We start from the raw sequence: 25,107 nt of genomic DNA on the forward strand, positions 1-25,107 counted from the left end.
TTTTCCAGCACGAATGTCACATGGAGTGACCGGGATTTGAACCACGGAACCCAGCTGTGAGAGAGGCCCGCGCGCTGCCGCCTTAGCAAAGGAGGATACTTATAAGTACATTAAGAACAGTAAAATCAATGGGTTCACCTCCTTCTACACCCCACCGCCGTTAAGTTTATTTACCGGCAAACCCCCCCCCAAAAAAAAAAATTAAAAGAAGGCTTGTTTCTTTATGTTTAAAGGAGATTCCAAACACCAATGTTCACGTCTATTGCCGTCAGTTTTGAGATATAAGTATCCCCATAAAAATAATTTATTTTTTTCACTTCATCTCACACTACTCCCCCCCACCCGTAAGTGAATTTTCCCGCAAAAAATACTTGCTTCTTTAATAGTAAAAGATCTTCTAAATACCAATTATCACGACTCTAACTTCTTCAGCTTTTGATTTATGTGTCGTCATGAAAGGAATTCAACTCCTTTACACTCCCACCCTCCAAGATGGTTTCCCCACCGAAACGCGTTTTTCTTTGTTTTTAAAGGAGATCTAAATACGAATTTTCACGTCTGTAACAACTTTAGTTTTTATTAGATGTTTGCATTCTCATACAATTAAGTCAATTAAATTTTCAATACTTTCACCCCCCCCCCTCATTGGATTTTCCGAGAATACGTGTTTCTTTACTTTTAAAGCAGATTGCAAATATCGAATTTCACGTCTGTGACATCTTCATTTTTGAGATATCAGTAGCCTAATTAAAAGAATTCAACACCATTTTCAGTCACTCTTACCCACCCCCCACCACCCAAGTGGTATTTCCGAAAAATAAAAATACACGATTCGTTATGTTTAATAGAGATAAAAAATACCATTTTTCACTTCTGTAACATGTTAAGTTTTTTTAGATATACTGTAAAAATTCTCATTTTAAAATTTCACCACTTTTGAGTTCCCCTTAGGTGGATTTCCAAAAACAAATCACCTATGTTTCTTTACATTTACAGGAGATTCCAAACACCCACTTTTTACGTCTGTAACATTTTACGTTTCCAAGATATTCTGTAGATATAGTCTTTCAAAAAATTCACCCAATTTGTCACTCCTGTTTAACCGCCATTAATTGGATTTCCAAAAACTAAAAAATACGTGTTTCTTTATTTTTAAAGGAGGTCCCATATACAAATTTTCGGTTCTGTAATATCTTCAGGTTCTGAAATATAAGTATCCTCATTAAAGGCATTCAACCCATTTTTCACCCTTTTACACCCCTCCTATTGGGATTTACAGGAAACAAAAAAATACGTGTTCCTTTATTTTTGAGGAGATTCTAACTACCAATTTTTACATCTGTAAATTTTTAAGTTTTAAGATGTAAACACACTCATTTCTAAAAATTCACCCCCCACTTTCAACCCCCAATATTTATATCTTCAAAAAACGAAAAAATACGTGTTTCTTTACTTTTAAAGTAGATACCACATACCAATTTTCAGGTCTGTAATATCTTCAGGTTCTGAAATATAAGAAGCCTCATTAAAGGCATTCAACCCATTATTCACCCTTTTACACCCTTCCTATTGGGATTTTCCGAGAACAAAAGATTACGCGTTTCTTTATTTTTAAAGGAGATTCTAAATACCAATTTTTACATCCATACACTTTAAAAGTTTTGAGATATAGATACACTCATTTTAAAAAATCACCCCCTTTTCACCCCCCCCCCCATTAATTGGATTTTCGAAAAACAAAAAAATAAGTGATTCTTTATTTTTTAAAGAGATCCCAAACATCAATTTTCAGGTCTGTAATATCTTCAGGTTCTGAGATATAAGTAGCCTCATTAAAGGCATTCAACCCCTTTTTCACCCATTTTTACGATTCCTATTGCGATTTTCAAAAAACCAAAAAATACTTGTTTCTTTATTCTTAATGAAGATTCTAAATATCAATTTTTACATCTGCAAACTTTAAAAGTTTGGAGATATAAATTCACTCATTTTAAAAATTCGCCCCCTTTTCACCCTCCCATTAATTGGATTTTCCAAAAACAAAAAAATACGTGTTTCTTTATTTTTAATAGAGATCAAAAGTACCAAGTTTCAGGTCTGTAACATCTTCAGTTTCTGAGATATAAGTACCGGTATCCTGATTAAAGGCATTCAACCCATTTCCCCACATTTTCACCCTTTTTCATCCCTCCTATTGCGATTTTCTGAAAACAAAAAAATACGTGTTCCTTTATTTTTAAGGAAGGTTCTAAATACCAATTTTTACAGCTGCAAACTTTAAAAGTTTGGAGATATAGATTCACTCATTTTAAAAATTCACCCCCTTTTCACCCTCCCATTAATTGGATTTTCCAAAAACAAAAAAATACGTGTTTCTTTATTTTTAAAAGAGATCAAACGTACCAATTTTCAGGTCTGTAATATCTTCAGTTTCTGAGATATAGGTACCGGTATCCTGATTAAAGGCGTTCAACCCATTTTCCCCATTTTCACCCTTTTTCACCCCTCCTATTGGGATTTTCTGAAAACAAAAAAATACGTGTTTCCTTATTTTTAAAGACGATTCTAAATACCAATTTTTACATCTGTAAACTTTTAAAGTTTTGAGATATAGAGCAACTCATTTTAAAATTTCACCCCCGTTTTCACCCCCTTAGCGAAGGAATATCCCAAAATCCTCTCTTAGCGAGCACCTACGTCTTAATATGAATATATCCCCAAAATTTCATCTCTTTATGTCCAGTAGTTTTGGCTCGGCGATGATGAATCAGTCAGTCAGGACAAGTTATCTATATATATATAAAATAGCTTGTCCTGACTGACTGACTGATTCATCATCGCCGAGCCAAAACTACTGGACATAATGAAATGAAATTTTGGGGATACATTCATATGAAGATGTAGGTGCTCGCTAAGAGAGGATTTTTGGATATTCCGTTGCTAAGGGGGTGAAAAGGGGGGGTGAAGTTTTAAAATGAGTGCACCTATATCTCAAAACTTTAAAAGTTTACAAATGTAAAAATTGGTATTTAGAATCTTCTTTGAAAATAAGGAAACACGTATTTTTTTGTTTTCAGAAAATCCCAATAGGAGGGGTGAAAAAGGGTGAAAATGGGGGAAAACGTGTTGAATGCCTTTAATCAGGATACCGGTACTTATATCTCAGAAACTGAAGATATTACAGACCTGAAAATTGGTACTTTTGATCTCTTTTAAAAATAAAGAAACACGTATTTTTTTGTTTTTGGAAAATCTAATTAATGGGAGGGTGAAAAGGGGGTGAATTTTTAAAATTAGTGAATCTATATCTCCAAACTTTTAAAGTTTGCAGATGTAAAAATTGGTATTTAGAATCTTCATTAAAAATAAAGAAACACGTTTTTTTTTTGTTTTCGGAAAATCGCAATAGGAGGTGTGAAAAGGGGTAAAAAAGGGGTTGAATGCCTTTAATGAGGCTACTTATATCTCAGAAACTGAAGATATTATAGACCTGAAAATTGGTGTTTGGGATCTCCTTTAAAAATAAAGAAACACGTATTTTTTTGTTTCTGGAAAACCCAATTAGGGGGGTAAAAAGGGGTACTATTTTAAAATGAGTGTATCTATATCTCAAAACTTTTAAAGGTTATAGGTGTAAAAATAGGTATTTAGAATCTCCATTAAAGATAAAGGAACACGTATATTTTGTTTTCGGAAAATCCTAATAGGAAGGGTGGAAAAGGTTGAAAAAGGGGTCGAATGCATTTCATGAGTCTACTTATATTTCAGAACCTGAAGATATTACAGACCTGAAAATTGGTGTTTGGGATCTCCTTTAAAAATAAATAAACACGTATTTTTTGTTTTGTGGAAAATACAATTAATGGGGGGTGAAAAGGGGGTGATTTTTTAAAATGAGTGTATCTATATCTCAAAATTTTTTAAGTTTATAGATGTAAAAATTGGTATTTAGAATCTCCTTTAAAAATAAAGAAACATGTATTCTTTTGTTTTAGGAAAATCCCAATAGGAAGGGTGTAAAAGGGTGAATAATGGGTTGAATGCCTTTCATGAGGATACTTATTTTCAGAACCTGAAGATATTACAGACCTGAAAATTGGTATTTTGGATCTACTTTAAAAGTAAAGAAACAGGTATTTTTTCGTTTTTGGAAAATCCAAATATTGGGGGGTGAAAACGGGGGTGAATTTTTTAAAATGAGTGTGTCTACATCTTAAAACTTTAAAATTTACAGATGTAAAAATTGGTGGTTAGAATCTCCTCTAAAAACAAAGGAACACGTATTTTTTTTGTTTCCAGTAAGTCCTAATAGGAGGGGTGTAAAAGGGTGAAAAATGGGTTGAATGCCTTTAATGAGGATACACATATCTCAGAAACGAAAGATATTACAGAACTGATAATTCGCATATGTGATCTCCTTTAAAAATAAAGAAACACGTATTTTTTAGTTTTTGGAAAAGCCAATTAATGGCGGTTAAACAGGAGTGACAAATTGGGGTGAATTTTTTGAAAGACTATATCTACAGAATATCTTGGAATCGTAAAATGTTACAGACGTAAAAAGTGGGTGTAAATCTCCTGTAAATGTAAAGAAATATAGGTTATTTGTTTTTGGAAACTCTACTTAAAGGGAACCCAAAAGGGGTGAAATTTTAAAATGAGAATTTTTACGGATATCTAAAAAACTTAACATGTTACAGAAGTGAAAAATGGTATTTTTATCTCTATTAAACATAAAGAAAAGTGTATTTTTAGTTTTCGGAAATACCACTTGGGTGGAGGGCGGGGGGGGGGGTAAAAGTGACTGAAAATGGTGATGAATTCTTTTAATTAGGCTACTGATATCTCAAAAATGAAGATGTTACAGATGTGAAATTTGATATTTGCAATCTGCTTTAAAAGTAAAGAAACACGTATTCTCGGAAAATCCAATGAAGGGGGCGGGGGGGGGGGGGGTGAAAGAATTGAAACATTAGTTGACTTAATTGTATGAGAATACATACATCTAATACTAAAGTTGTTACAGACGTGAAAATTCGTATTTGGATCTCCTTTAAAAACAAAGAAAAAGGCGTTTTGGTGGGGAAACTATCTTGGAGGGCGGGAGTGTAAAGGAGTTGAATTCCTTTCATGAGGACACATAAATCAAAAACTGAAGAAGTTAGAGTCGTGATAATTGGTATTTAGAAAATCCTTTACTATTAAAGAAAGAAGTTTTTTTTTTTTGCGGGGAAAATTCATTTAGGGGGAGGAGAGATTATTGTGAAATGAAGTGAAAAAAAGTAAATTATTTTTATGTGGATACTTATATCTCAAAACTGAAGTTAATAGACGTGAACATTGGTGTTTGGAATCTCCCTTAAACATAAAGAAACAAGCATCCTTTTAATTCTTCTTCGGGGGGGGGGGGGCTGTAAATAAACTTAACGGCGGTGGGGTGTAGAAGGAGGTGAGACCAATTGATTTTACTGTTATTAATGTACTTATAAGGATCCTCCGTTGCTCAGGCGGCAGCGCGCCGGCCTCTCACAGCTGGGTTCCGTGGTTCAAATCCCGGTCACTCCATGTGGCATTCGTGCTGGACAAAACGGAGGCGGGACAGGTTTTTCTCCGGATACTCCGGTTTTCCCTGTCATCAGCCATTCCAGCAACACATAATAGTAATAATAATAATAATAATAATAATAATAATAATAATAATAATAATAATAATAATAATAATAATAATAATAATAATAATACTAATAATCCGGACCGTCGTCAAATTGCGGACCGCGATGGAAACGGCTCCTGGACGGGTAATGACTAAGAATGCAGTCCGGTCGCGGGTTCAGTGCCGCCAAGGCACCCAGTATGACAGCACGCCGGATCTCCTGAAGGATTATATCCGTATTAAAAATATCATAGGAAAAGATGGCAAAGATTTACGGACCCAACTGACCTGGAGGAATACCTGAGCCTAACTCGGGAAGTACGAAATCGATTGCTGGAAAGGAAGATTTAAAAATGGGAGGAAACGTGCCGTAAAATAATAGATCGGGAATTTTGGTGGATTCTCGCAGAGAACGAGTCAGATCGCGAATTTCGGCGGATTATATATCTAAAACAATAAGCATTCAATTATAAATTTCAGTATAATACCGTAGCGAAGCACGGGTATCTTGCTAGTTTTATATATATATAGATATGGCAATCCATACACATAACATACAAATAACTTTTCACCTGTGTAAATGGATAAATATTATAGACAGAGGTAGTTTTACGGCACACCTTCAACTGTACAGTAAATTAAACACACATCCCAGTGATGCCTTGTATTTTTTTACATAACATAAGACAAAACAGCCCTACAGCCAAAGGTACTCCTTCCACCCCGTCAACATCCACGCGAACAACCACCGTTTATTTTACGTGGGCCCTCCCCATCACATTACCACAGGCTTCAGGAGTACCTCTGGCTCAACCTCAAAGACATTACCGACCTACGGTGGTGCAAGAATACTTGCGCCTTGCAATACGTACCCATGGCCAGTAGGCAGTAATGTTCAGTCTTAGCGTAAAATCGTGAAAAATCGTATATATATTCCAATATGGCAATCCACATCACATACGAGTGTTAAGCTATTAGGCCCAGTTAAGAATTGCTGGTATATCTAAAACACTGAGCATATGTTGAACATTAAAGCTTGAAACTTTCTTCACCCAACGGAAACAAAAAATAATTCATGCAGTAGAGGGTTAAGACAAGGACAAACATGAAAACACAAAAGCCAAGGGCAATCACCACATCTTCATACACTGCTTTTGGACAGATAGGCTCTTGCTTCTTTTCCAATACTCAGTAGTGGCAATTGGGAATTAGAAGGTGGAGAGGATTTACAGACAAGAAAAAGAACCTAGGTTTATTAATAATTAAAGAAAATAAAGGAATGAATTAGTTGATAAGGCAACAGGGCTAGTGCAATTTGCTTTTAAAAAAAAATTCCTATAATTCCTAGTTTCAGGTGGCTAAAATAGAATAAAAAATCGCCGCCACTGCCAATACCATGATGCAATCCTTTTCTCATTTTGTGTTAGTGCTGTGTTCCTAACCTTTTACCACCTGTACTGTCCGGCTCCACGGCTAAATGGTTAGTATGCTGGCCTTTGGTCCAAGAGGTCCTGGATTCGATTCCCATCGTTACTGTTGTTTAACCTTAATTGGTTAATTCCGCTGGCTTGGGGGCTGGGTGTATGTATTGTCATAAGTATTAGAAATCATCCTATGTAGGGTCCCATCGCATAGATGTCCAGGTTGTCTATATAGTGCTAACTCAAAAGATCTGCACCAGGCCTCTCCAAAGGCCACACGCCATTATTATTATCATTACCTGTTTTCATCTTTATCTTATGTTTCTTCCCACTTCCTGTTATTATCCAACTTTCTTCATATTCTGCACTTCCTGCATTATCATGATTCTGCAGAAAGTGATGAGAGAATACAGGTGGTGGGAGTAGATTGGAGTGCAGATGAGACAGAACGATCCCATAGCGAAAATCAGATGATATCGAAAAAAACCCTAGAAAAATACCTAGATTGTCAGATGCTTCTGCCTGAGCACTAGTTCAAACTGCCCACAGAACTTAACAGCATATATTAACTTACTAAGAATCCAGGATCAATGACATTCATTGCCAAACAAGAGTAACTGAAGAACGCATTCCTTATTTCACATCTACACAGCCAGTCAGCGTGCTTAAAATGTGACAGATTGAATTTCCTAGTTTATGCATTTTTATTCTTATAACCCTTCTGTTCTTGTGCAATATTTAAATCCGGCCAAGGTGGCCTTAGCTTCCTTTAGCCCATGTTCAAAACTTACATTTCTGCCACTACTTAAAATGCTACTTACAGAATCGATCTTCTTTCACTTCTTAAATTAAGACCGTAACACGTAGTTTTCAACTAGACTAAGCACACAAATGAAGATATTAACACAAGACTTAAATACTGAAGGTAAAATTTACACAGCTTTTAAAACTAGAATGGTGCCATAGTTTTATCTATTGAATACTTGCACTACACTACAATGGCACTTATACATACATTTAAAGGCTAACAGCTACTGCAATCATGACTACTATGGCACTGCACTGTTTCACTGATCACAAACGACAATAATGACATTTGCAAAAACAAATAAACAGTGCACGCCCGAATTTCACTTCTCTTGCCCAAATATGAAGACATATTTAACAATTTGACCAACCTACAAATGGTGCCGTCATCTTATGGTTACATTTTAAATCTTTATTTTACCTCCTCTGTAGAAATGAATAGTCTCAGTAGTCAATATAATGGAACTCAATGTTTTGTAAAATGTTTTGGAATTAATCTCTAACAACAGTTAATGTAAGACACGGGGGAAAAAATCTAGGTACATTGTAAAGTGGTTGGTGATATTGCTGTGGGCTCTGCCAGACAGACCATACACCTGCGACAGGCCATACACCTGCCTGCACTCTTCCTTCCCCTGACAACCCTTATCGTCTTTCCAGGCTCCTTTCACACCTCGCACACTTGCTAAACTCTAGGAACCTACTGAGGGCTCTCATGTCAGAGCCCGATCGCCTCAAGAATAAAGAGAAAACATTGTGTTTGCTGAATGTCTGTCACGGTCCAAAAGCTTTTGCCATATATTTGAAAATAGGAAAGCAAAATGTTTACAGCCAAAATAGTCAAGATAACATAGTATAACAGAATAGCACACCACTGTAAGTTCGTCTTCACTACATCTGTCCATCTCTTTATGTAATCAGTTACAGAGTGAAATTACGGTATGTTAAGTGTTTTTTGAAAAAGCTGCAGGATGGCGCCTAAAAGCCTTTTATGCCTAAACCGCCACTGCAGATCAGACAGTGTGAAAATGCCTGCATTATGGAGGACTGATATCGAACAGACCTGTGCCTAAAGCTCCTCTTAAACCACACCAAGAGGCAGTTCATATGAGGTAGGAAACACCTCATAGCCCATGGCATCAAGAACAATGGAAGTGTGTTCTCCTTTCTGGTGAGGTCAGCCTAAGCTTGCACCCATATAACAGGACAGGTGATCTGATCTACTGAGAGATGGAATGAACCCTTCATCTTGGAATACCATCAGCAGCAAGGGGGTTCTGACATATTTGGTCGACGTGTGCTTCTAATTCCTATCCAGAGTAACATGACTTGTCTGGTATACAGAGACAACATCCTCCAACATCTGGTATACAGAGACAACATCCTCCAACCTGTCAACCCCTTATTTACTGCCACTGTGGGCAAGGATCCTCCCTAGTTGTATCTCCCGACCCAGAGTCTGAAGCTCCAGGACACTGCCCTTGAGGCGGTAGAGGTGGGATCCCTCGCTGAGTCCGAGGGAAAACTGACCCTAGAGGGTAAACAGATAAAGAAGAAGAAGAAGAAGTGGGCAAGGACTTTTCCTTAGTGGACGATAATGCTTGTGCCTATCGAGCAAGAGTGATTAATCAGTTCCTTGAGAAACATGACTACAGCAAATGGTATGGTCAACATACATGGCATGAACTGAAGAGAGTGACGAGTGACTGTTCACCATCCTAATCCTCTTGCTATCCGACTCGTTGGCTGAAAGGTCAGTGTACTGGCCTTCGGTTCAGAGGGTCCCGGGTTCGATTCCCGGCCTGGTCAAGGTTTTTAACCTTCATTGGTTAATTCCAATGGCTCGGGGGCTGGGTGTTTGTGCTATCCCCACAACATCCCTGCAACTTGCACACCACACACAACACTATCCTCCACCACAATAACACGCAGTTACATACACATGGCAGATGCCACCCACCCTCATCGGAGGGTCTGCCTTACAAGGGATGCACTTGGCCAGGCATAGCCACACAAAATTATTATTATTATTATTATTATTATTATTATTATTATTATTATTATTATTATTATTATTATTATTATTATTATTATTATTATTATTATTATTATTATCCTCTTGCTAACATGCTAACTGACCAAAGCTGCTGTACAAGAGTGGAATAATCGGCTGAGTATGCCTTGTCGTTTCAGGCATGCCTCATGGTCTAAAGTGGCTATACATGGTACTGATCCGCCATACAATGAATGATAATTTTGTGTTTAAAATCCCACATTACCAACTATGGTATATGATTTTACATAGGTGATTACATGTTCTTTTTTTGGTATCTACCCTTTGTTATATATACATAGCAAAATATCAAGTGTCCTAAACCAGAATATGAAAAATGTTTTTTGAGCACTGTATTGTTGTTGTTGTTATTATTATTATTATTACAACTCGCTTTGCATTATACCGACACAGATAGGCAATGATGGGCCAGGAAAGGGCTAGGAGTGGGAAAGAAGCAGCCGTGGCCTTAATTACAGTACAGCCTGGTGTGAAAATGGGAAACTACAGGAAACCATCTTCAGGGCTGCCGACGTTGGGGTTTGAACCCACTATTTTCTGAATGCAAGCTCACATCTGCACATCCCTAACTGTACAGCCAACCTGCTCAGTATAATAATAATAATAATAATAATAATAATAATAATAATAATAATAATAATAATAATAATAATAATAATAATAATAATAATAATTTTCCACGAACCTACTATGGTGTCGTAGTAGGCGGAGAGGTGATACTCCAACATGACGCATCCCAGGTGGTGGATAGGGGGGCTCGTCACTGGCTTGCCAGCGGACTTGAGCTAAATAAAATAGCTCTCGCAGATCAAGCACACAACAACTTCTGTGGTTAACAAACATACTTGTAAATCAGAGCTTGCTCCATTTAAGGTTCATTACCTTCGATAGTCAATATGGCAAAGTCTTTTAGTAAAACAATTCCACCATCCTGTCCAATCAGGCTTCAGGAGAAGGCTACTTCAGATTCGGTGGCTAGTCAACTGAGAGACAGCAATGAGTCAGAGAATTTGCCACCAACTAAACACGAGGATTAAACATCAACAAATTAACTACATTGCAACAAACAATATTAATTCTCTCTGTAAAATTGGAAGACTTAAAACTTTTACAGATGAATTAGATAAAAAAATTTGAATAGTGGGCCTTCAAGAAATGAGAAATACGATGGAAGAATCTTTTGAATCACAAGGTTATAGAATTTATAATGGGATATCTGACCGAGGAGTTAAGAATCAATGTCCCCAATTTGAAACAAGATTTATAGTGAATTTAAAAATAATAGATTCTATAATTGATTTTCAAGCAATATCACCAAGAATATTGCAACTCTCACCTTTAAAACAACAAACAAACTTTATATAGGTACTTATAAATGCCCATGCCCCTACTAATGAAAAAAAAATTCTGACATGAACAACGAAAGAAGTGGATAAATTTTTGGATCTCCTTGAACACATAATAAACAAAGTAAATAAAAGTAATGTTAAAATTTTATTAGAGGACTTTAATGCCCAATTAGGAAGGGGAAAAAAGTATAGAGATATAATTGGAAAATGGGCTGCACATAAATTTACAAACAAGAATGGCCGATGACTTGTTGAACTTTGCAGAGAGCATAACTTTATATCTAAATTAACATATTTCAAAAGGAAACCAAACAAGCTTAAAACTTGGAAGCATTCTGATTTGAGGAAGGGTAATGGCAGCTAGACCATGTTTGTATTGATAAATTTTTCCATAAGGAAATTTATAATGTTAAAGTATTAAGAGGAATAGATACTGGTTGTGATCACTACATTGTCAAAATTAAACTTAAATTCACACCACTAAAGAATCAGAATATCAAAACTAATAAAATAAGGAGGAATTATGACCCACACCAGTTAAAAAAAGACAAATAGAAGGAAGTCACGCAAACAATAAAAATAACAAATGGCCTTGAAGAATTAATCCCAATTCTCAAAAAACAACCTGAAAATTTAGCTCCATTGAACCCTCATAAAAACATTCCTGGTGGATGACAGAATGTGATGAAATTTATAAAGAGAGACATCGGGCATGGTTAAAGTTCCAAGCCAATAAATCAGAAGAAAATGCTATCAACCTAAAAAATATCAGGAAGGAATTCTCACAAAATATTAGAACAATTAAGAGAGAATTTCATAAGGATATAATAAACACCATTGAAATTAATTATCATGACACCAATTCTAGAGACTATTATAACATTTTTCGAAGACAACTACAGAAATATGCTCCTCCTACATTAATGTTGGAAGATGAAAATGGAAAAATGGCACATAGCAGTAGTGAAAATGCTGAGATTATGCCAAAAGCATTCAGTAAACTTTTGAACTGTGAAGAACCTAAGGAACTATTACAAATTAATACAAATACTCCAATAAAAAACAAATTTAAAAACACAGACCCTACAACATTTCAAGAATTAGGAAAAGCACTAAAAGAACTTACAAATTATAAGGCATGTAGAGAAGACCAGGTTTTTGTAGAGATGTAGGCATGTTCAAGTAATATGGTGCAGATTTCCTTACAAATGGCTTTAACAAAAATTTGGATCACTGAACAGTTTCCAGAACATTGAACAACAGCCTTAATGCACCCTGTTCATATAAAAGGAGATAAGAGTAATCTAGATAATTATAGAGGGTTGTCTATCTTGGACTGCACATACAAGATTTTTCCAAGATCTGATATGGAAGGACTAAAGATCAACTAGAAAAAGAGTTAGGAAAATACCAAGGAGGCTTTAGACCCTGGAGAAAGTTGTGCTGAACAGATCATCACTCTAAAATGAATAATGGCATACTAAAGAACTAATACCATATCAAAAGTAAAGTTTAGAGGAGAGGTTTCTTTACTATTTTTTTATTTAAACAGGTTTAAGACAAGGAGACTGTTAGCACCATTACTAATTAATTGTGCATTAGAATTTATAATAAGGGAATGGTAAAAGGTCAATCCAAATAACATAAAAGTTGGAAGCTCCAAACAAAATTATTTAAGTTTAAACTGTTTAGGATTTGCTGATGACCAGGGAATGGATTTATATGTAATAATAATTATTGAAATATGTACATATATATTTAGTTATTTTTATTGAAATATGGAATTATATATGGACTTAAAATTACACATATAACATTAATTTCTATTTAATCTCAAAGTTCGAAGAAGCTAAACAAAGTAGATTCTCATTTTAATATATTTGAAGAACACACAATCCTTTATTCTCAATTACCAAAACAATGCATTACAAAATGTTTTTTTAAGTGCTGGAAAGTGAATCTTCTCCTATTATCTCTAAGGACAGATTTATATTGAGTGAAACTGCGTTCAAAATTGGAAGAGGTAATGGGGGCATAATTCACTTTCATAATATCTGCTGGGGTTAAATCCAATGTTAATTTTACACTTAAATCTCCACACAGTATTGCAGAAACATTTGTCATTTCTTCATATCCAAGGTTCTTTGAAAGTACAGTGGCCATCTTCATGTTTGCTACATCTGTAACTTTACCTGTACCACGATTTAGTTGTTCCACAGTTTTATTCACAATTTCACAACTTTCAGAAAGTGAGAGATGCAAGTTTTGGAGCCTTTTCAGTGTTTCTGTGATGCATGAAAAATTATGCTGAATGTAACATAAGTCATTTCTCACACTTGTATCGCAGACAACTGTTTTCGCGGCTTCAAGTGAGGCTGCATCTTCAGAGTCCATGGCATGCAGAATGTTCTTAATACAGTCTATATATTCAACATAATATTCAACCGCTTGCAACCACGTACCCCACCTAGTTAGAATCGGCTTAGGCGGCAATGGAATCTCTGGGTACATTTCTTTCAAAAGATGAACTCTTATGTGGGCTTTGAGAAAAACAGTTTTCACTGAGTAAATCAATAAATCTACTTTGGGGTAACTGCCTCTTATCACTTCTGCCACACGATGAAAGGCATGTGCTACACATGTTAAATGAGTCATCTTAGGATATACAACACATAATGCTTCTCCGCATTTTATCATATAAGGTGCGGCATCGCTAATAAAAAGTAACACTTTATTATACTTAACGCCCTGTGGCCAGGGGATACCCATAGCCTCATTGAACAGTTTTGCTATTGCACTTTTCTAGAACATCACAGTGTAAGAGAATCCGTTTACAATAATCTTCGCTTAACAAACCAATGATTACGTTGCCAATTAGCCTGCCTTCTTTTTCTGTTGTCTCATCAATGGAAACCCAAATTGGACCGTCTTTAATCTCTTGCCTTATCTTCTGAACAGTTTCATCGTATATGGCTGAACAGTACGTTTTTCTGAACGTTGACTTATCCGGGATGGATCGTTTAGTACATTTCTCGAGGAATTTCCTGAAGCATTGATTATTCGGTTTGAAGAGAGGTATGTCAGCAGATATGAGAGCACGGCAGAGATCGGTGTTGAACTCGGACGTTACACTGGAAGTTGCTGGTTGTGTCGGAAACAACTGTCTCTGCTTGGAATCTCGTTGTTTGTTAGCCTGGTGTTTACTGGTTGAAACGTGCTGTTGCACAAGGAACCTTTGAGTAGATGTCACTGTACAATGACACAAATTACAAAATAATATCTTACTGTCAGTTGATAAACCATCTTCTTTAAATTCTGATACGTAACTTTTCAATTTTAAACTGGTTGACTGAGCTACTTTAGGCATATTGTAACAATGTTAATGTCTTCTATGAATATCACTATACAACTGCACACACTTAACGTACAAGAACACTATGATCTGTCTCACTGCTAATTCAAACTGTGAATGACTGGTAGTGAACTAGATGGAGTTATGAAGCAATCAAAGGGAATGCCAGAATTACGAACTAATCCGGAAACCACTAGCACATCGTCGATGAATGAGATTTCCCTAGTTACAAAATTACGTCACAGACACAGTCGATGTTATGTAATGCAGCTTATCAGTGCTGTAAGTGTGATTCAGGTAGTCACGGTACTGACCGGCTGATCTCCACCACTTCCAGGCTCAACCCCTCTCTTTCTTTGCACCCCTTATGAGCTTATTTTATCAGCCCAGACGTAGACAGGCGTGATAACGACCTGCACACCCGTTAAAATATTAATTTTTCGAATATAGATTTTTAATTTATTTTTCCGTTATTGAGAGGACTACTTTTTAGTCGAAATATGGACTATATTGATTTTAATGACGAAGAATATGGAACATATGTGCTAAACTCCAAAATATGGAAAAATATGGAAAATGAATCCTCCATTTTTCAACTCCACACATCATGATTCGTAAAGATAATGCAAAATATAATTCATTTTAGCTTCCTAAAGAGATATGTATTTACATATAAATCCGTTCCCTGCTGATGACCAACAACATTCAGGAAACTCAACACCAAATTAAATCTCTAGAGGAAATAGCACAAAAAATAGGTCTTACAATATCCTATGAAAAACTGAGATCATGTTTACACATCCCCACTGGTAAATAAAATAACAATTCAGTTAATGGGCAAGAAATCAACATTTTTGATAAATTTAAGTATTTAGGAGAAATCATCTATATATATAAAAGCATGTCGGTCTGGAGCGATGTATATATAAATATTTAAAAATGAGAAAAGACGTGAATTAATGTGGCATTTCCAGAAATCTCAGCAATTTGAAACTTGGTATGGGAGAAGCTGATGACCCCAGGATCCCTAGAAAAATCAAAAATTCTCAAAATTCCCTGAAGGGGGCACGCTAGGGGCCTTCAAATTTTGGACTCGGCATAAGAACGCAGTCGTATAATTTATCCAAAACGATTACATTGAATCCAATCAATACAGAATATGAAACTTATAAATAATAATTATAGCCTTTAGTCTCTAACTGATGGAAAAATTCCAAGATGTTCAAATTTTTCACTTTTACCCCCAAAGTTACCGAAATACGGAGGCAATTTTAATGACTGTGCAGACATTCCTTTTGAGGTATTTGTTGGCTAAACGGTAGTCGTATCACAAAACGGATGGCACAATCTCTGTTCAATTCGGAGTGATCTACAACTTTGGTCCTATGACTTTTTGTCGTATTTCTCTTCCTTATACATTAGATTTGGCCGTATTTCTGAATTGTTCGTAAATTTGATGATTTTTACAAGTATATTTCATTGTTTGACACTCTTATAAGAATGATAGGATCATCAAGTTGTGTGCGCACATTGGCACGATCAATGGCCACATGTGGACCAAATTTCATGATTCTAGCTTATACATAATTATGCAAAAAGTAATGTAAAACGTTAAAAATGTACTCAAATTTCCCCCTATTCAAATGTTTGAACTCAATTTACCCCCAAAATATGGGAGATATGAGGAAATGATTTAGAAATAACCATGTAGGGCGATGAATAAGGTGTCTGATTGTGGAAAACATTTGTTAATATCATGCACCGTTTAGGAGTTATAAATCTCGAAGTGGAGGTCTGCGCTATTCAACGTGCTCATGCTTATCCCTCATCTTATAAATAAAGTTGTAGGGGGTCCGCTGTCTGTAATTCATTTTGTTTTGCCAAATTTTCAAATATCTATCCATTTTAGGTCAACTGTGGTTTTTACTTTTCGTGTCTGTTTGTTTGTTCTACCATCATGTCGAAACGGCTGGATAGATCTCAACCAAACTTAATATTTAGAGTATACTCATCCCAGGGACGGTTTCGATATGCATATTATTTCAAAATCTTTGAAAAGATGGGGGTTTTATAGGAAAACCACAATGGTTTTCCTCCATTTTATCTTATACTATTGATTTTCTGTAAACTCTGTGGACCGTATGTGAAAGATCTCTTCATTATAAACAACTTTTGTTATGTTCATAATTTACCTTACTCTTCAAATGACGGAGAAATTTACTATTTTCTGCCGATACCATGCTCTGCATTGAGTGACCGACAGACCGACAACGAATATATGGGTTACGATGGCAACGTCTCTGACTGCTTGCTAGCAGGGAAGTAACATATTGCCATTTTCCTCATCATTCCTTTAAATATGTGGTTGTTCCTTGGGTAGAAAGCAAGAGAGTCGTCAATTGGCCATTCTGCGGGATATTGGCGGAATATCATTGGAGGTTATAACCGTCCTCGAATAGCTTAAGTAATAACACAAATATTCATCTTCTTATCTGATTACCTAAGAATCCCGGCGCCTTAATTTCTCTCCGATTACTGCTTTCTTATATCCATAACTCACACCAGCATAATTTATTGAGGAGCATTTGATTTTCCAATACATCACTTGGTATTTACATATTTGTCGTCATCCGGATGTCCTCAGTTATAATCCATTTTCTATTAATTTCAACTTACTAAACTGTATTATTTTCTTCCTTAATTACCACGTATGTATGCGAGTGCTAATCCCGAATGCTGGACACTCTTTTCTTTGAGGAAATATTCTAAGCTATGCAAAGGAAAATTCCGAAATATGGATGCAATTTAAACGACGGTGCAGACCTTGTTTCGGGGTAATTGGTGACTAATCAGTAAGTCGTATCACAAGTCAGAAAGCAAATGGCGTTTCATTTTGGAGAGATCTACAACTTTTGTCCTATGACTTTTTGTCGTATTTCTATCCGTAATACATTAAATACAGCTGTATTTCTCGATTTCAAGTTGATTTTGTACTTTTACATGTATATGTTATCATTTGGCACACTTATAGAAAAGGTAGTATCATGGCATTTGGCACGCACATTGACATGACCATTGGCCATGTTATAGCCAAATTTTATGATATAAAGTAGTATGTGAAAACTGTACAAAATTTCACCCCATTCAATGACTCTAACTCAATCTAACCCATAAATATAGAAGATAGAAGAAGATGTCATAAGACCAACCATGTAGAGCACTGAAAGGGGCGTTTGATGGTGAAGTCCGTTTGTAGATACGTCGTACAGTTTCAAAGCAGTAACTATCGAAATAAAGGTCTGCACTTATAGAGTGTGTCTGAAATTGACAATTTTGGTGAAATTTCCGTACAGTTATCCGTTTCAGGTGTAATAATGACCATCTGCATATATTCAGTTTTGGTGTCTGTTTGTTTGTCTGTTTGTCTATAACTTGGAAACTACTGGATATATTTCCACCAAACTTGATATTTAGAATCCACCTGTCCTTTGGTAGGTTTTAGGGCAAATATTGTTTCTAAATCCCTGAACTGACTGGGTAATTATACGAAGCCGAAACCGAAATTTTGCATTCCCACAAAATATACACAACCAAACTTAATGTACTGTAAATTTACCTGCCTTAATGGAAATTAATTTCTAAGCCTTTTTCCTCATGTGCATCATTTCAAGATGAGGATTAATAAGGGAGATATCATTAATGGACCGTTTTCTGGTACAAGTCCCACCGGACTTAACTCAAGAGCGGGTGCGTGTAAAGCGTATTTTTTACAACTTGAAAACTACTGAAGATATTTGAGTCAAACTTTACATTAACATCCACCTGTCCAACGATAGATGTTAATCGTCAATAACATTTCATGTTCCCAGAATGGACTGACGGTTTATAGGGAACCGAAATGGTGACTTTACTCTTACACAATATATACAGTACAAGACCAACCTGACTGGAAATCGACCAAACGTGATGGAATTCCATCTCTAAAACTTTTTTCATGTGCATTTTTTCGACAGGAGGATTAATAAGGGAGATATCATAAACGGTCCGTTTTTCAGGTTAAGTCTAGTGGATATAGCCCAAAAGGTGTTGTACGTGGAGCAGGTTCCTTATCAATCTATGTAAATAAAATCGTAATGACTGTGTGCCTGTACATTGACTATTTTGGCGAAATTTTCATACAGCTACACGTTGAAGGGGTAATAATGACCATCTGCATATTTTTTGGTTTAGTTTCTTGAAAGTCCTAATTTTTACACCCCTCACCGAAAACCCAGATTGCGGCATAATCTGCCAGTCGAAGAAGGATATTGAAATTTGGCAAAATTATATGTTTTAGCCTGAAACGGACGGAAAACTTCCAAGATCTATAAATTTTTCCCTTTTGATCCCGAAGAATATCAAAATATGAAGGCAATTTTAATGATGGTGCAGACCTTCAGGAAGTATTATCTCATAACGGATGGCACAATCCCCGTTCAATGTGGAGTGATCTACAACCTTGGTCTTACGACTTTTTTTAATTTTTTATAATCTGTTAGCTTCATTTCCGTATTGATTGGTATCACAGTATAAGGATAATTTAAAAGTCACCACCTTATCAATACACAGATTTATTTACTTCAAAATTGGTAAATAAGGTCAAGACCGGTTTCGATCCCTAAGGGGTCATCTTCAGTTGACACACATATAAAAAAGATATTTACAAAAACAACACATGTAAAATATTAATCTTTTAGTTAATTCAATTGAGTCAAATTTTTTTTTTGTATTTAGAATGTTGGTGGGTACACTTTAGTTTGAAAACATGTGTGTGAGATTTATAGGCTCACTATGTCTAAATTATTGCGTATATAGGTCCTATACTTCTTTACATACAGTGTCAAAATTATTACATTCAATATAATTTATCTATTTGATGAAAACACTGGCAAATTGCTTACTGAAATGGTAAAGTGTGTACATTTTTTAGTTTAAAAGCACATGTTGTTTTTTACATGTTGTCATATTACAATTTATATTACAAAGTATAGAATAAAATTATTCTTGCATTTGTGCACATTGATAATAGTGAGATTATTGTAGGGTCTTCATAAAATATACCGTTGTTTGAGGTATGTCGCTGTATATCTTTTTTTTTAATTGTCAATAGCCTGATTACATTCTTATAAATAAGTTATGAAATTTCACTTTTTATAGTTCAGTCAAATGGAAGAAACATAGAATAACCTTGTTAATTTAGATTCTTCATGACTAAAATACTGGTATATAGTACCTTATTAAAATAGATCCTTAATACTAAAATACAAGTATGTGGTACCTTCTGTACTTGTTTTATATATTAAAATACGGTTTACATTTGTTGACATTAGTTCTATGGTTTGTTACCATTTGTGAAGTTGTGGTCTAATATAAAGGCCAGTTGGAAATGTTTAAAGTTAGTCTGATGGGAAAGGGTTCAATCCCTTGTTAATATTGTTTATTTTTTGCCACTTGTTAGGTACAAGCATGGGATGATCTAGTTAAAATGAACTCTTCATAACTAAAATATTTGTATATAGTAGCTTATTAAAATAAATTCTTTACATTAAAAGTACTAATATGTAGTGCTATATGTGCACATTTTTCAAACGTAAGATAGGGTTGACATAGGTTAACAACAGTACTATGGGTTGTTACCGTTTGTGAGATTGTAATCTGATATAACTGGTCAGTTAGAAATGTATGGAATGTTTACATAAATAGGACCGAATACATATTTATACTATGTTGCTTTGCCTCTTTTTACAAGCAAATTACATGATGTAGTATAATGTTTGTTGCAATTTTATAAGCTGCTGCTGTTGTTGGAGTTATCTTGAGGTTCTGTATGTCGTTAAGAAAACATTTTCTATTTTCGCGTGTCGTAACGAGTTGAATGGGTGACTATTGTGAAATGGAGTGCATTTGAAATGTTGTGCGTCTTGATAAAGTTGCACGTTTGTTGTGGCGTGGAGGCTTCTATGTGTTGTAAATAATGTATCTGCAAGCAGAAATAATAATTGTATAATATGATGTGTTGTAGAGATGTGGAAAGTAAGTTATATGTCGTATCACTTACGTTAAATGTTGAGACCGTGTATTCTGCGTGGCTGCCTGTCGGGATCTGTTGCTTGTTATTCTGGGGCTGTAATTTGCAGTGGCGGAGGGGAGGTTTGAAGGGATGGGTGGAGCACTTGTGACGGGAGTGGGGTTGGAGGAGGGAAGATCTTGGAGCGGTTTATTTGTATGTATGGATTGTTGTTTGTTGATTCTTTTTAAATAATAATCTGCTAAGAGGGGAATAACGGCGTGGAAAAGAATATTGTTTTTTTCTGTATTTTTGTTCAAGTTAAAATCTGGGTTGATGTATTTATCTAGATTTATGTAGAATTCTTCTAGTATACTGAGCAAGGGGCTTTTTGGATCGGTATTAAGGATTTGCATGTCGTTATTGATACTTATAAATTTGTGCTTTTGATCATTAATGTGCTGTCCCATAGCTGAAAAATGTCTATGTTTGATAGCATTTACGTGTTCATTATATCGTATTGAAAAACTTCTTCCAGTAAGCCCTACATAGCTGGGACAGCACATTAATGATCAAAAGCACAAATTTATAAGTATCAATAATGACATGCAAATCCTTAATACCAATCCAAAAAGCCCCTTGCTCAGTATACTAGAAGAATTCTACATAAATCTAGATAAATACATCAACGCAGATTTTAACTTGAACGAAAATACAGACAAAAACAATATTCTTTTCCACGCCGTTATTCCCTCCTAGCAGATTATTATTTAAAAAGAATCAACAAACAACAATCCATACATACAAATAAACCATTCCAAGATCTCCCCTTCTCCAACCCCACTCCCATCACAAGCGCTCCACCCATCCCTTCAAACCTCCCCTCGGCCACTGCAAATTACAGCCCCAGAATAACACGCAACAGATCCCGACAGGCAGCCATGCAGAATACACGGTCTCAACATTTAACGTAAGTGATACGACATATAACTTACTTTCCACATCTCTACAACACATCATATTACACAGTTATTATTTCTGCTTGCAGATACATTATTTACAACACATAGAAGCCTCCACGCCACAACAAACGTGCAACTTTATCAAGACGCACAACATTTCAAACACACTCCATTTCACAATAGTCACCCATTCAACTAGTAACGACATGCGAAAATAGAAAATGTTTTCTTAACGACATACAGAACCTCAAGATAACTCCAACAACAGCAGCAGCTTATAAATTTGCAACAAACATTATACTACATCACGTAATTCGCTTGTAAAAAGAGGCAAAGCAACATAGTATAAATATGTATTCGGTCCTATTTATGTAAACATTCCATACATTTCTAACTGACCAGTTATATCAGATTACAATCTCACAAACGGTAACAACCCATAGTACTGTTGTTAACCTATGTCAACCCTATTTTATGTTTGAAAAATGTGCGCATATAGCACTACATATTAGTACTTTTAATGTAAAGAATTTATTTTAATAAGCTACTATATACAAATATTTTAGTTATGAAGAGTTCATTTTAACTAGATCATCCCATGCTTGTACCTAACAAGTGGCAAAAAATAAACAATATAAATAAGGGATTGAACCCTTTCCCATCAGACTAACTTTAAACATTTCCAACTGGCCTTTATATTAGACCACAACTTTACAAATGGTTACAAACCATAGGACTAATGTCAACAAATGTAAACCGTATTTTAATATATAAAACAAGTACAGAAGGTACCACATACTTGTATTTTAGTATTAAGGATCTATTTTAATAAGGTACTATATACCAGTATTTTAGTCATGAAGAATCTAAATTAACAAGGTTATTCTATGTTTCTTCCATTTGACTGAACTATAAAAAGTGAAATTTCATAACTTATATATAAGAATGTAATCAGGCTATTGACAATTAAAAAAAAAGATATACAGCAACATACCTCAAACAACAGTATATTTTATGAAGACCCTACAATAATCTCACTATTATCAATGTGCACAAATGCAAGAATAATTTTATTCTATACTTTGTAATATAAATTGTAATATGACAACATGTAATATGACAACATGTAAAAAACAACATGTACTTTTAAACTAAAAAATGTACACACTTTACCATTTCAGTAAGCAATTTGCCAGTGTTTTCATCAAATAGATAAATTATATTGAATGTAATAATTTTGACACTGTATGTAAAGAAGTATAGGACCTATATACGCAATAATTTAGACATAGTGAGCCTATAAATCTCACACACATGTTTTCAAACTAAAATGTACCCACCAACATTCTAAATACAAAAAAAAAAAAAATTGACTCAATTGAATTAACTAAAAGATTAATATTTTACATGTGTTGTTTTTGTAAATATCTTTTTTATATGTGTGTCAACTGAAGATGATCCCTTAGGGATCGAAACCGGTCTTGACCTAATTTACCAATTTTGAAGTAAATAAATCTGTGTATTGATAAGGTGGTTACTTTTAAATTATCTTTATACTTACGACTTTTTGTCGTATTTCTATCCCTTTTACGCTTGATTTTTCTCTATTTCTCGATGATAAGTAAATTTCGACTTTTCACATACATAATTCATACCTTCCATCACTTATAAGAAAGATAGAATCATCAAATTCTACACGAAAATTGGTCTACCCAGTAGCCATATGTGAGCCAAATGCTATGTATGTAGCTGTTACTTAATTATCCACAAAGCAATGCAATGTGAGATAATCTTACACAAATTTTACCTTATTCCACGTTTCTAACTCAATCTGACCCATGAATAGATGAGATATCATAAGACCAGCAATTTAGGCCGCTAAATCCGGCGTCTTATGGTACAATCCTTTCTCGATATGATGTACCGTTTAGCAGCAGTTAATCTGTAAATGAAGGTCTGCAATATTGTAAACAAGTACATACTTTCGTATGTCGAACTATATATATTCACTGATGTCGATTTTGTAGCGATCGGGAAAGGGTGTGTCTGCTATTGTAATCAGTACTCCCCACAGGAAAGGGGTCCTTCTCCAATTCCCGTGTAACTGGCATTAATAAGGCAGGCCTACCATTGTAGTGAATAATTCACTTCTCAATTTGATTTGCAGAAGGCAAGGGAGCATGCAGTTTTGTTTAAAACTCCCCTTACCCGATTGTGTTTGGCTGTAGGCAAGCGTTCCCGCAGTTATAAACAGATGTACCCATCTAAAATGTGACTGGTATTAGGCATACTGGCCCGCTATTTCGATGGAAACTCACCAACTTGGTGTGACTGGCAGTAAGCTGGCTGGCAGTTGGGAAAGGGGCCTGTCATTATAATGATAACTGCACAACTCAATTTTGACTGGTTGTAGGGAAGTTTCCTGCCATTATAACAAAAACTCCTCAATTTGTAATATGTCTGGAAGTAGGAAAGGGGGCTGCCATTATAACGGAAACTCTTCAAATCGATTGTGACCGCGCAGTAGGCAATGGGGCCTGCAATTATAATGTAAACTTCCCAACTCGATTGTGAATGGCAGTAGGCAAGTGAGCCTGTTGTTATCATCACAAATCCTTAACAAGCACTTTACATTGGAAACAACAAATGAGGACCTCTCCATGCTGTTTCTCGGATAATGCTAAGAGACATGGTATTTTAAAACAATCTTATTTACTGCATGTACAGTATTTACTTCAATATTCGTATACAATGCAGGATACCATAGCGAAGCACGGGTACATTTGCTAGTAACTTATAATCTTAATGAGAAACCAGCTTGGCATAATAGAATAAATAAATTAAACAAAGCAAATTATTTTATCAAGACTACATACAATAAAAAAAGCTTATCGATAGCAACAAAATTAACACATTATAAAACAGTTACACAGCCAGAAATAACTAATGGTAGTGAAACCATTTTTAAAGTTACTAATAAGCTGAAACAGAAAAAATAATTTTTTTTTGCTATTTGTTTTACATTGCACCGACACAGATATGTCTTATGGTGACAATGGGATAGGAAAGGCCTAGGAAGTGGAAGGAAGCAGCCGTGGCCTTAATTAAGGTACAGCCCCGGCATTTGCCTGGTGTGAAAATGGAAAACCACGGAAAACCATCTTCAGGACTGCCGACAGTGGGGCTCGAACCCACTATCTCCTGATTACTGGATACTGGCCGCACTTAAGCGACTGCAGCTATCGAGCTCGGTGAAAAAATACTTAAGACAGAAAGAAGAATAATTAGAACATGCATAAATAAACAGTATCAAGTTAATGGACAATGGAGAATAGCATCAAATAAAACAGTTTATAAGGAAATTGAACCAGCATTGAGTACGATTAGGAAAAAATGTATATCATTCTTTGGACATCTTATCAGAACACCTGACACCAGAATTA

The 25,107-nt window shown here is 35.4% G+C and overlaps 1 protein-coding gene across 1 annotated transcript in view; it reads right to left on the minus strand.

Annotated features, from left to right (window-relative positions):
- LOC136872151 (cell adhesion molecule Dscam1) overlaps positions 1-25,107 on the minus strand; it is a 476,843-nt gene that overhangs the window by 45,136 nt on the left and 406,600 nt on the right. Inside the window, exon 27 of the mRNA XM_067145993.2 lies at positions 24,479-24,481. Coding sequence (XP_067002094.2) covers positions 24,479-24,481 — 3 coding nt within the window. The remainder of the gene's footprint in view (positions 1-24,478; positions 24,482-25,107) is intronic.

This window comes from Anabrus simplex, chromosome 4, assembly GCF_040414725.1.
Source record: "Anabrus simplex isolate iqAnaSimp1 chromosome 4, ASM4041472v1, whole genome shotgun sequence".
NCBI classification, from domain to species: domain Eukaryota; kingdom Metazoa; phylum Arthropoda; class Insecta; order Orthoptera; family Tettigoniidae; genus Anabrus; species Anabrus simplex.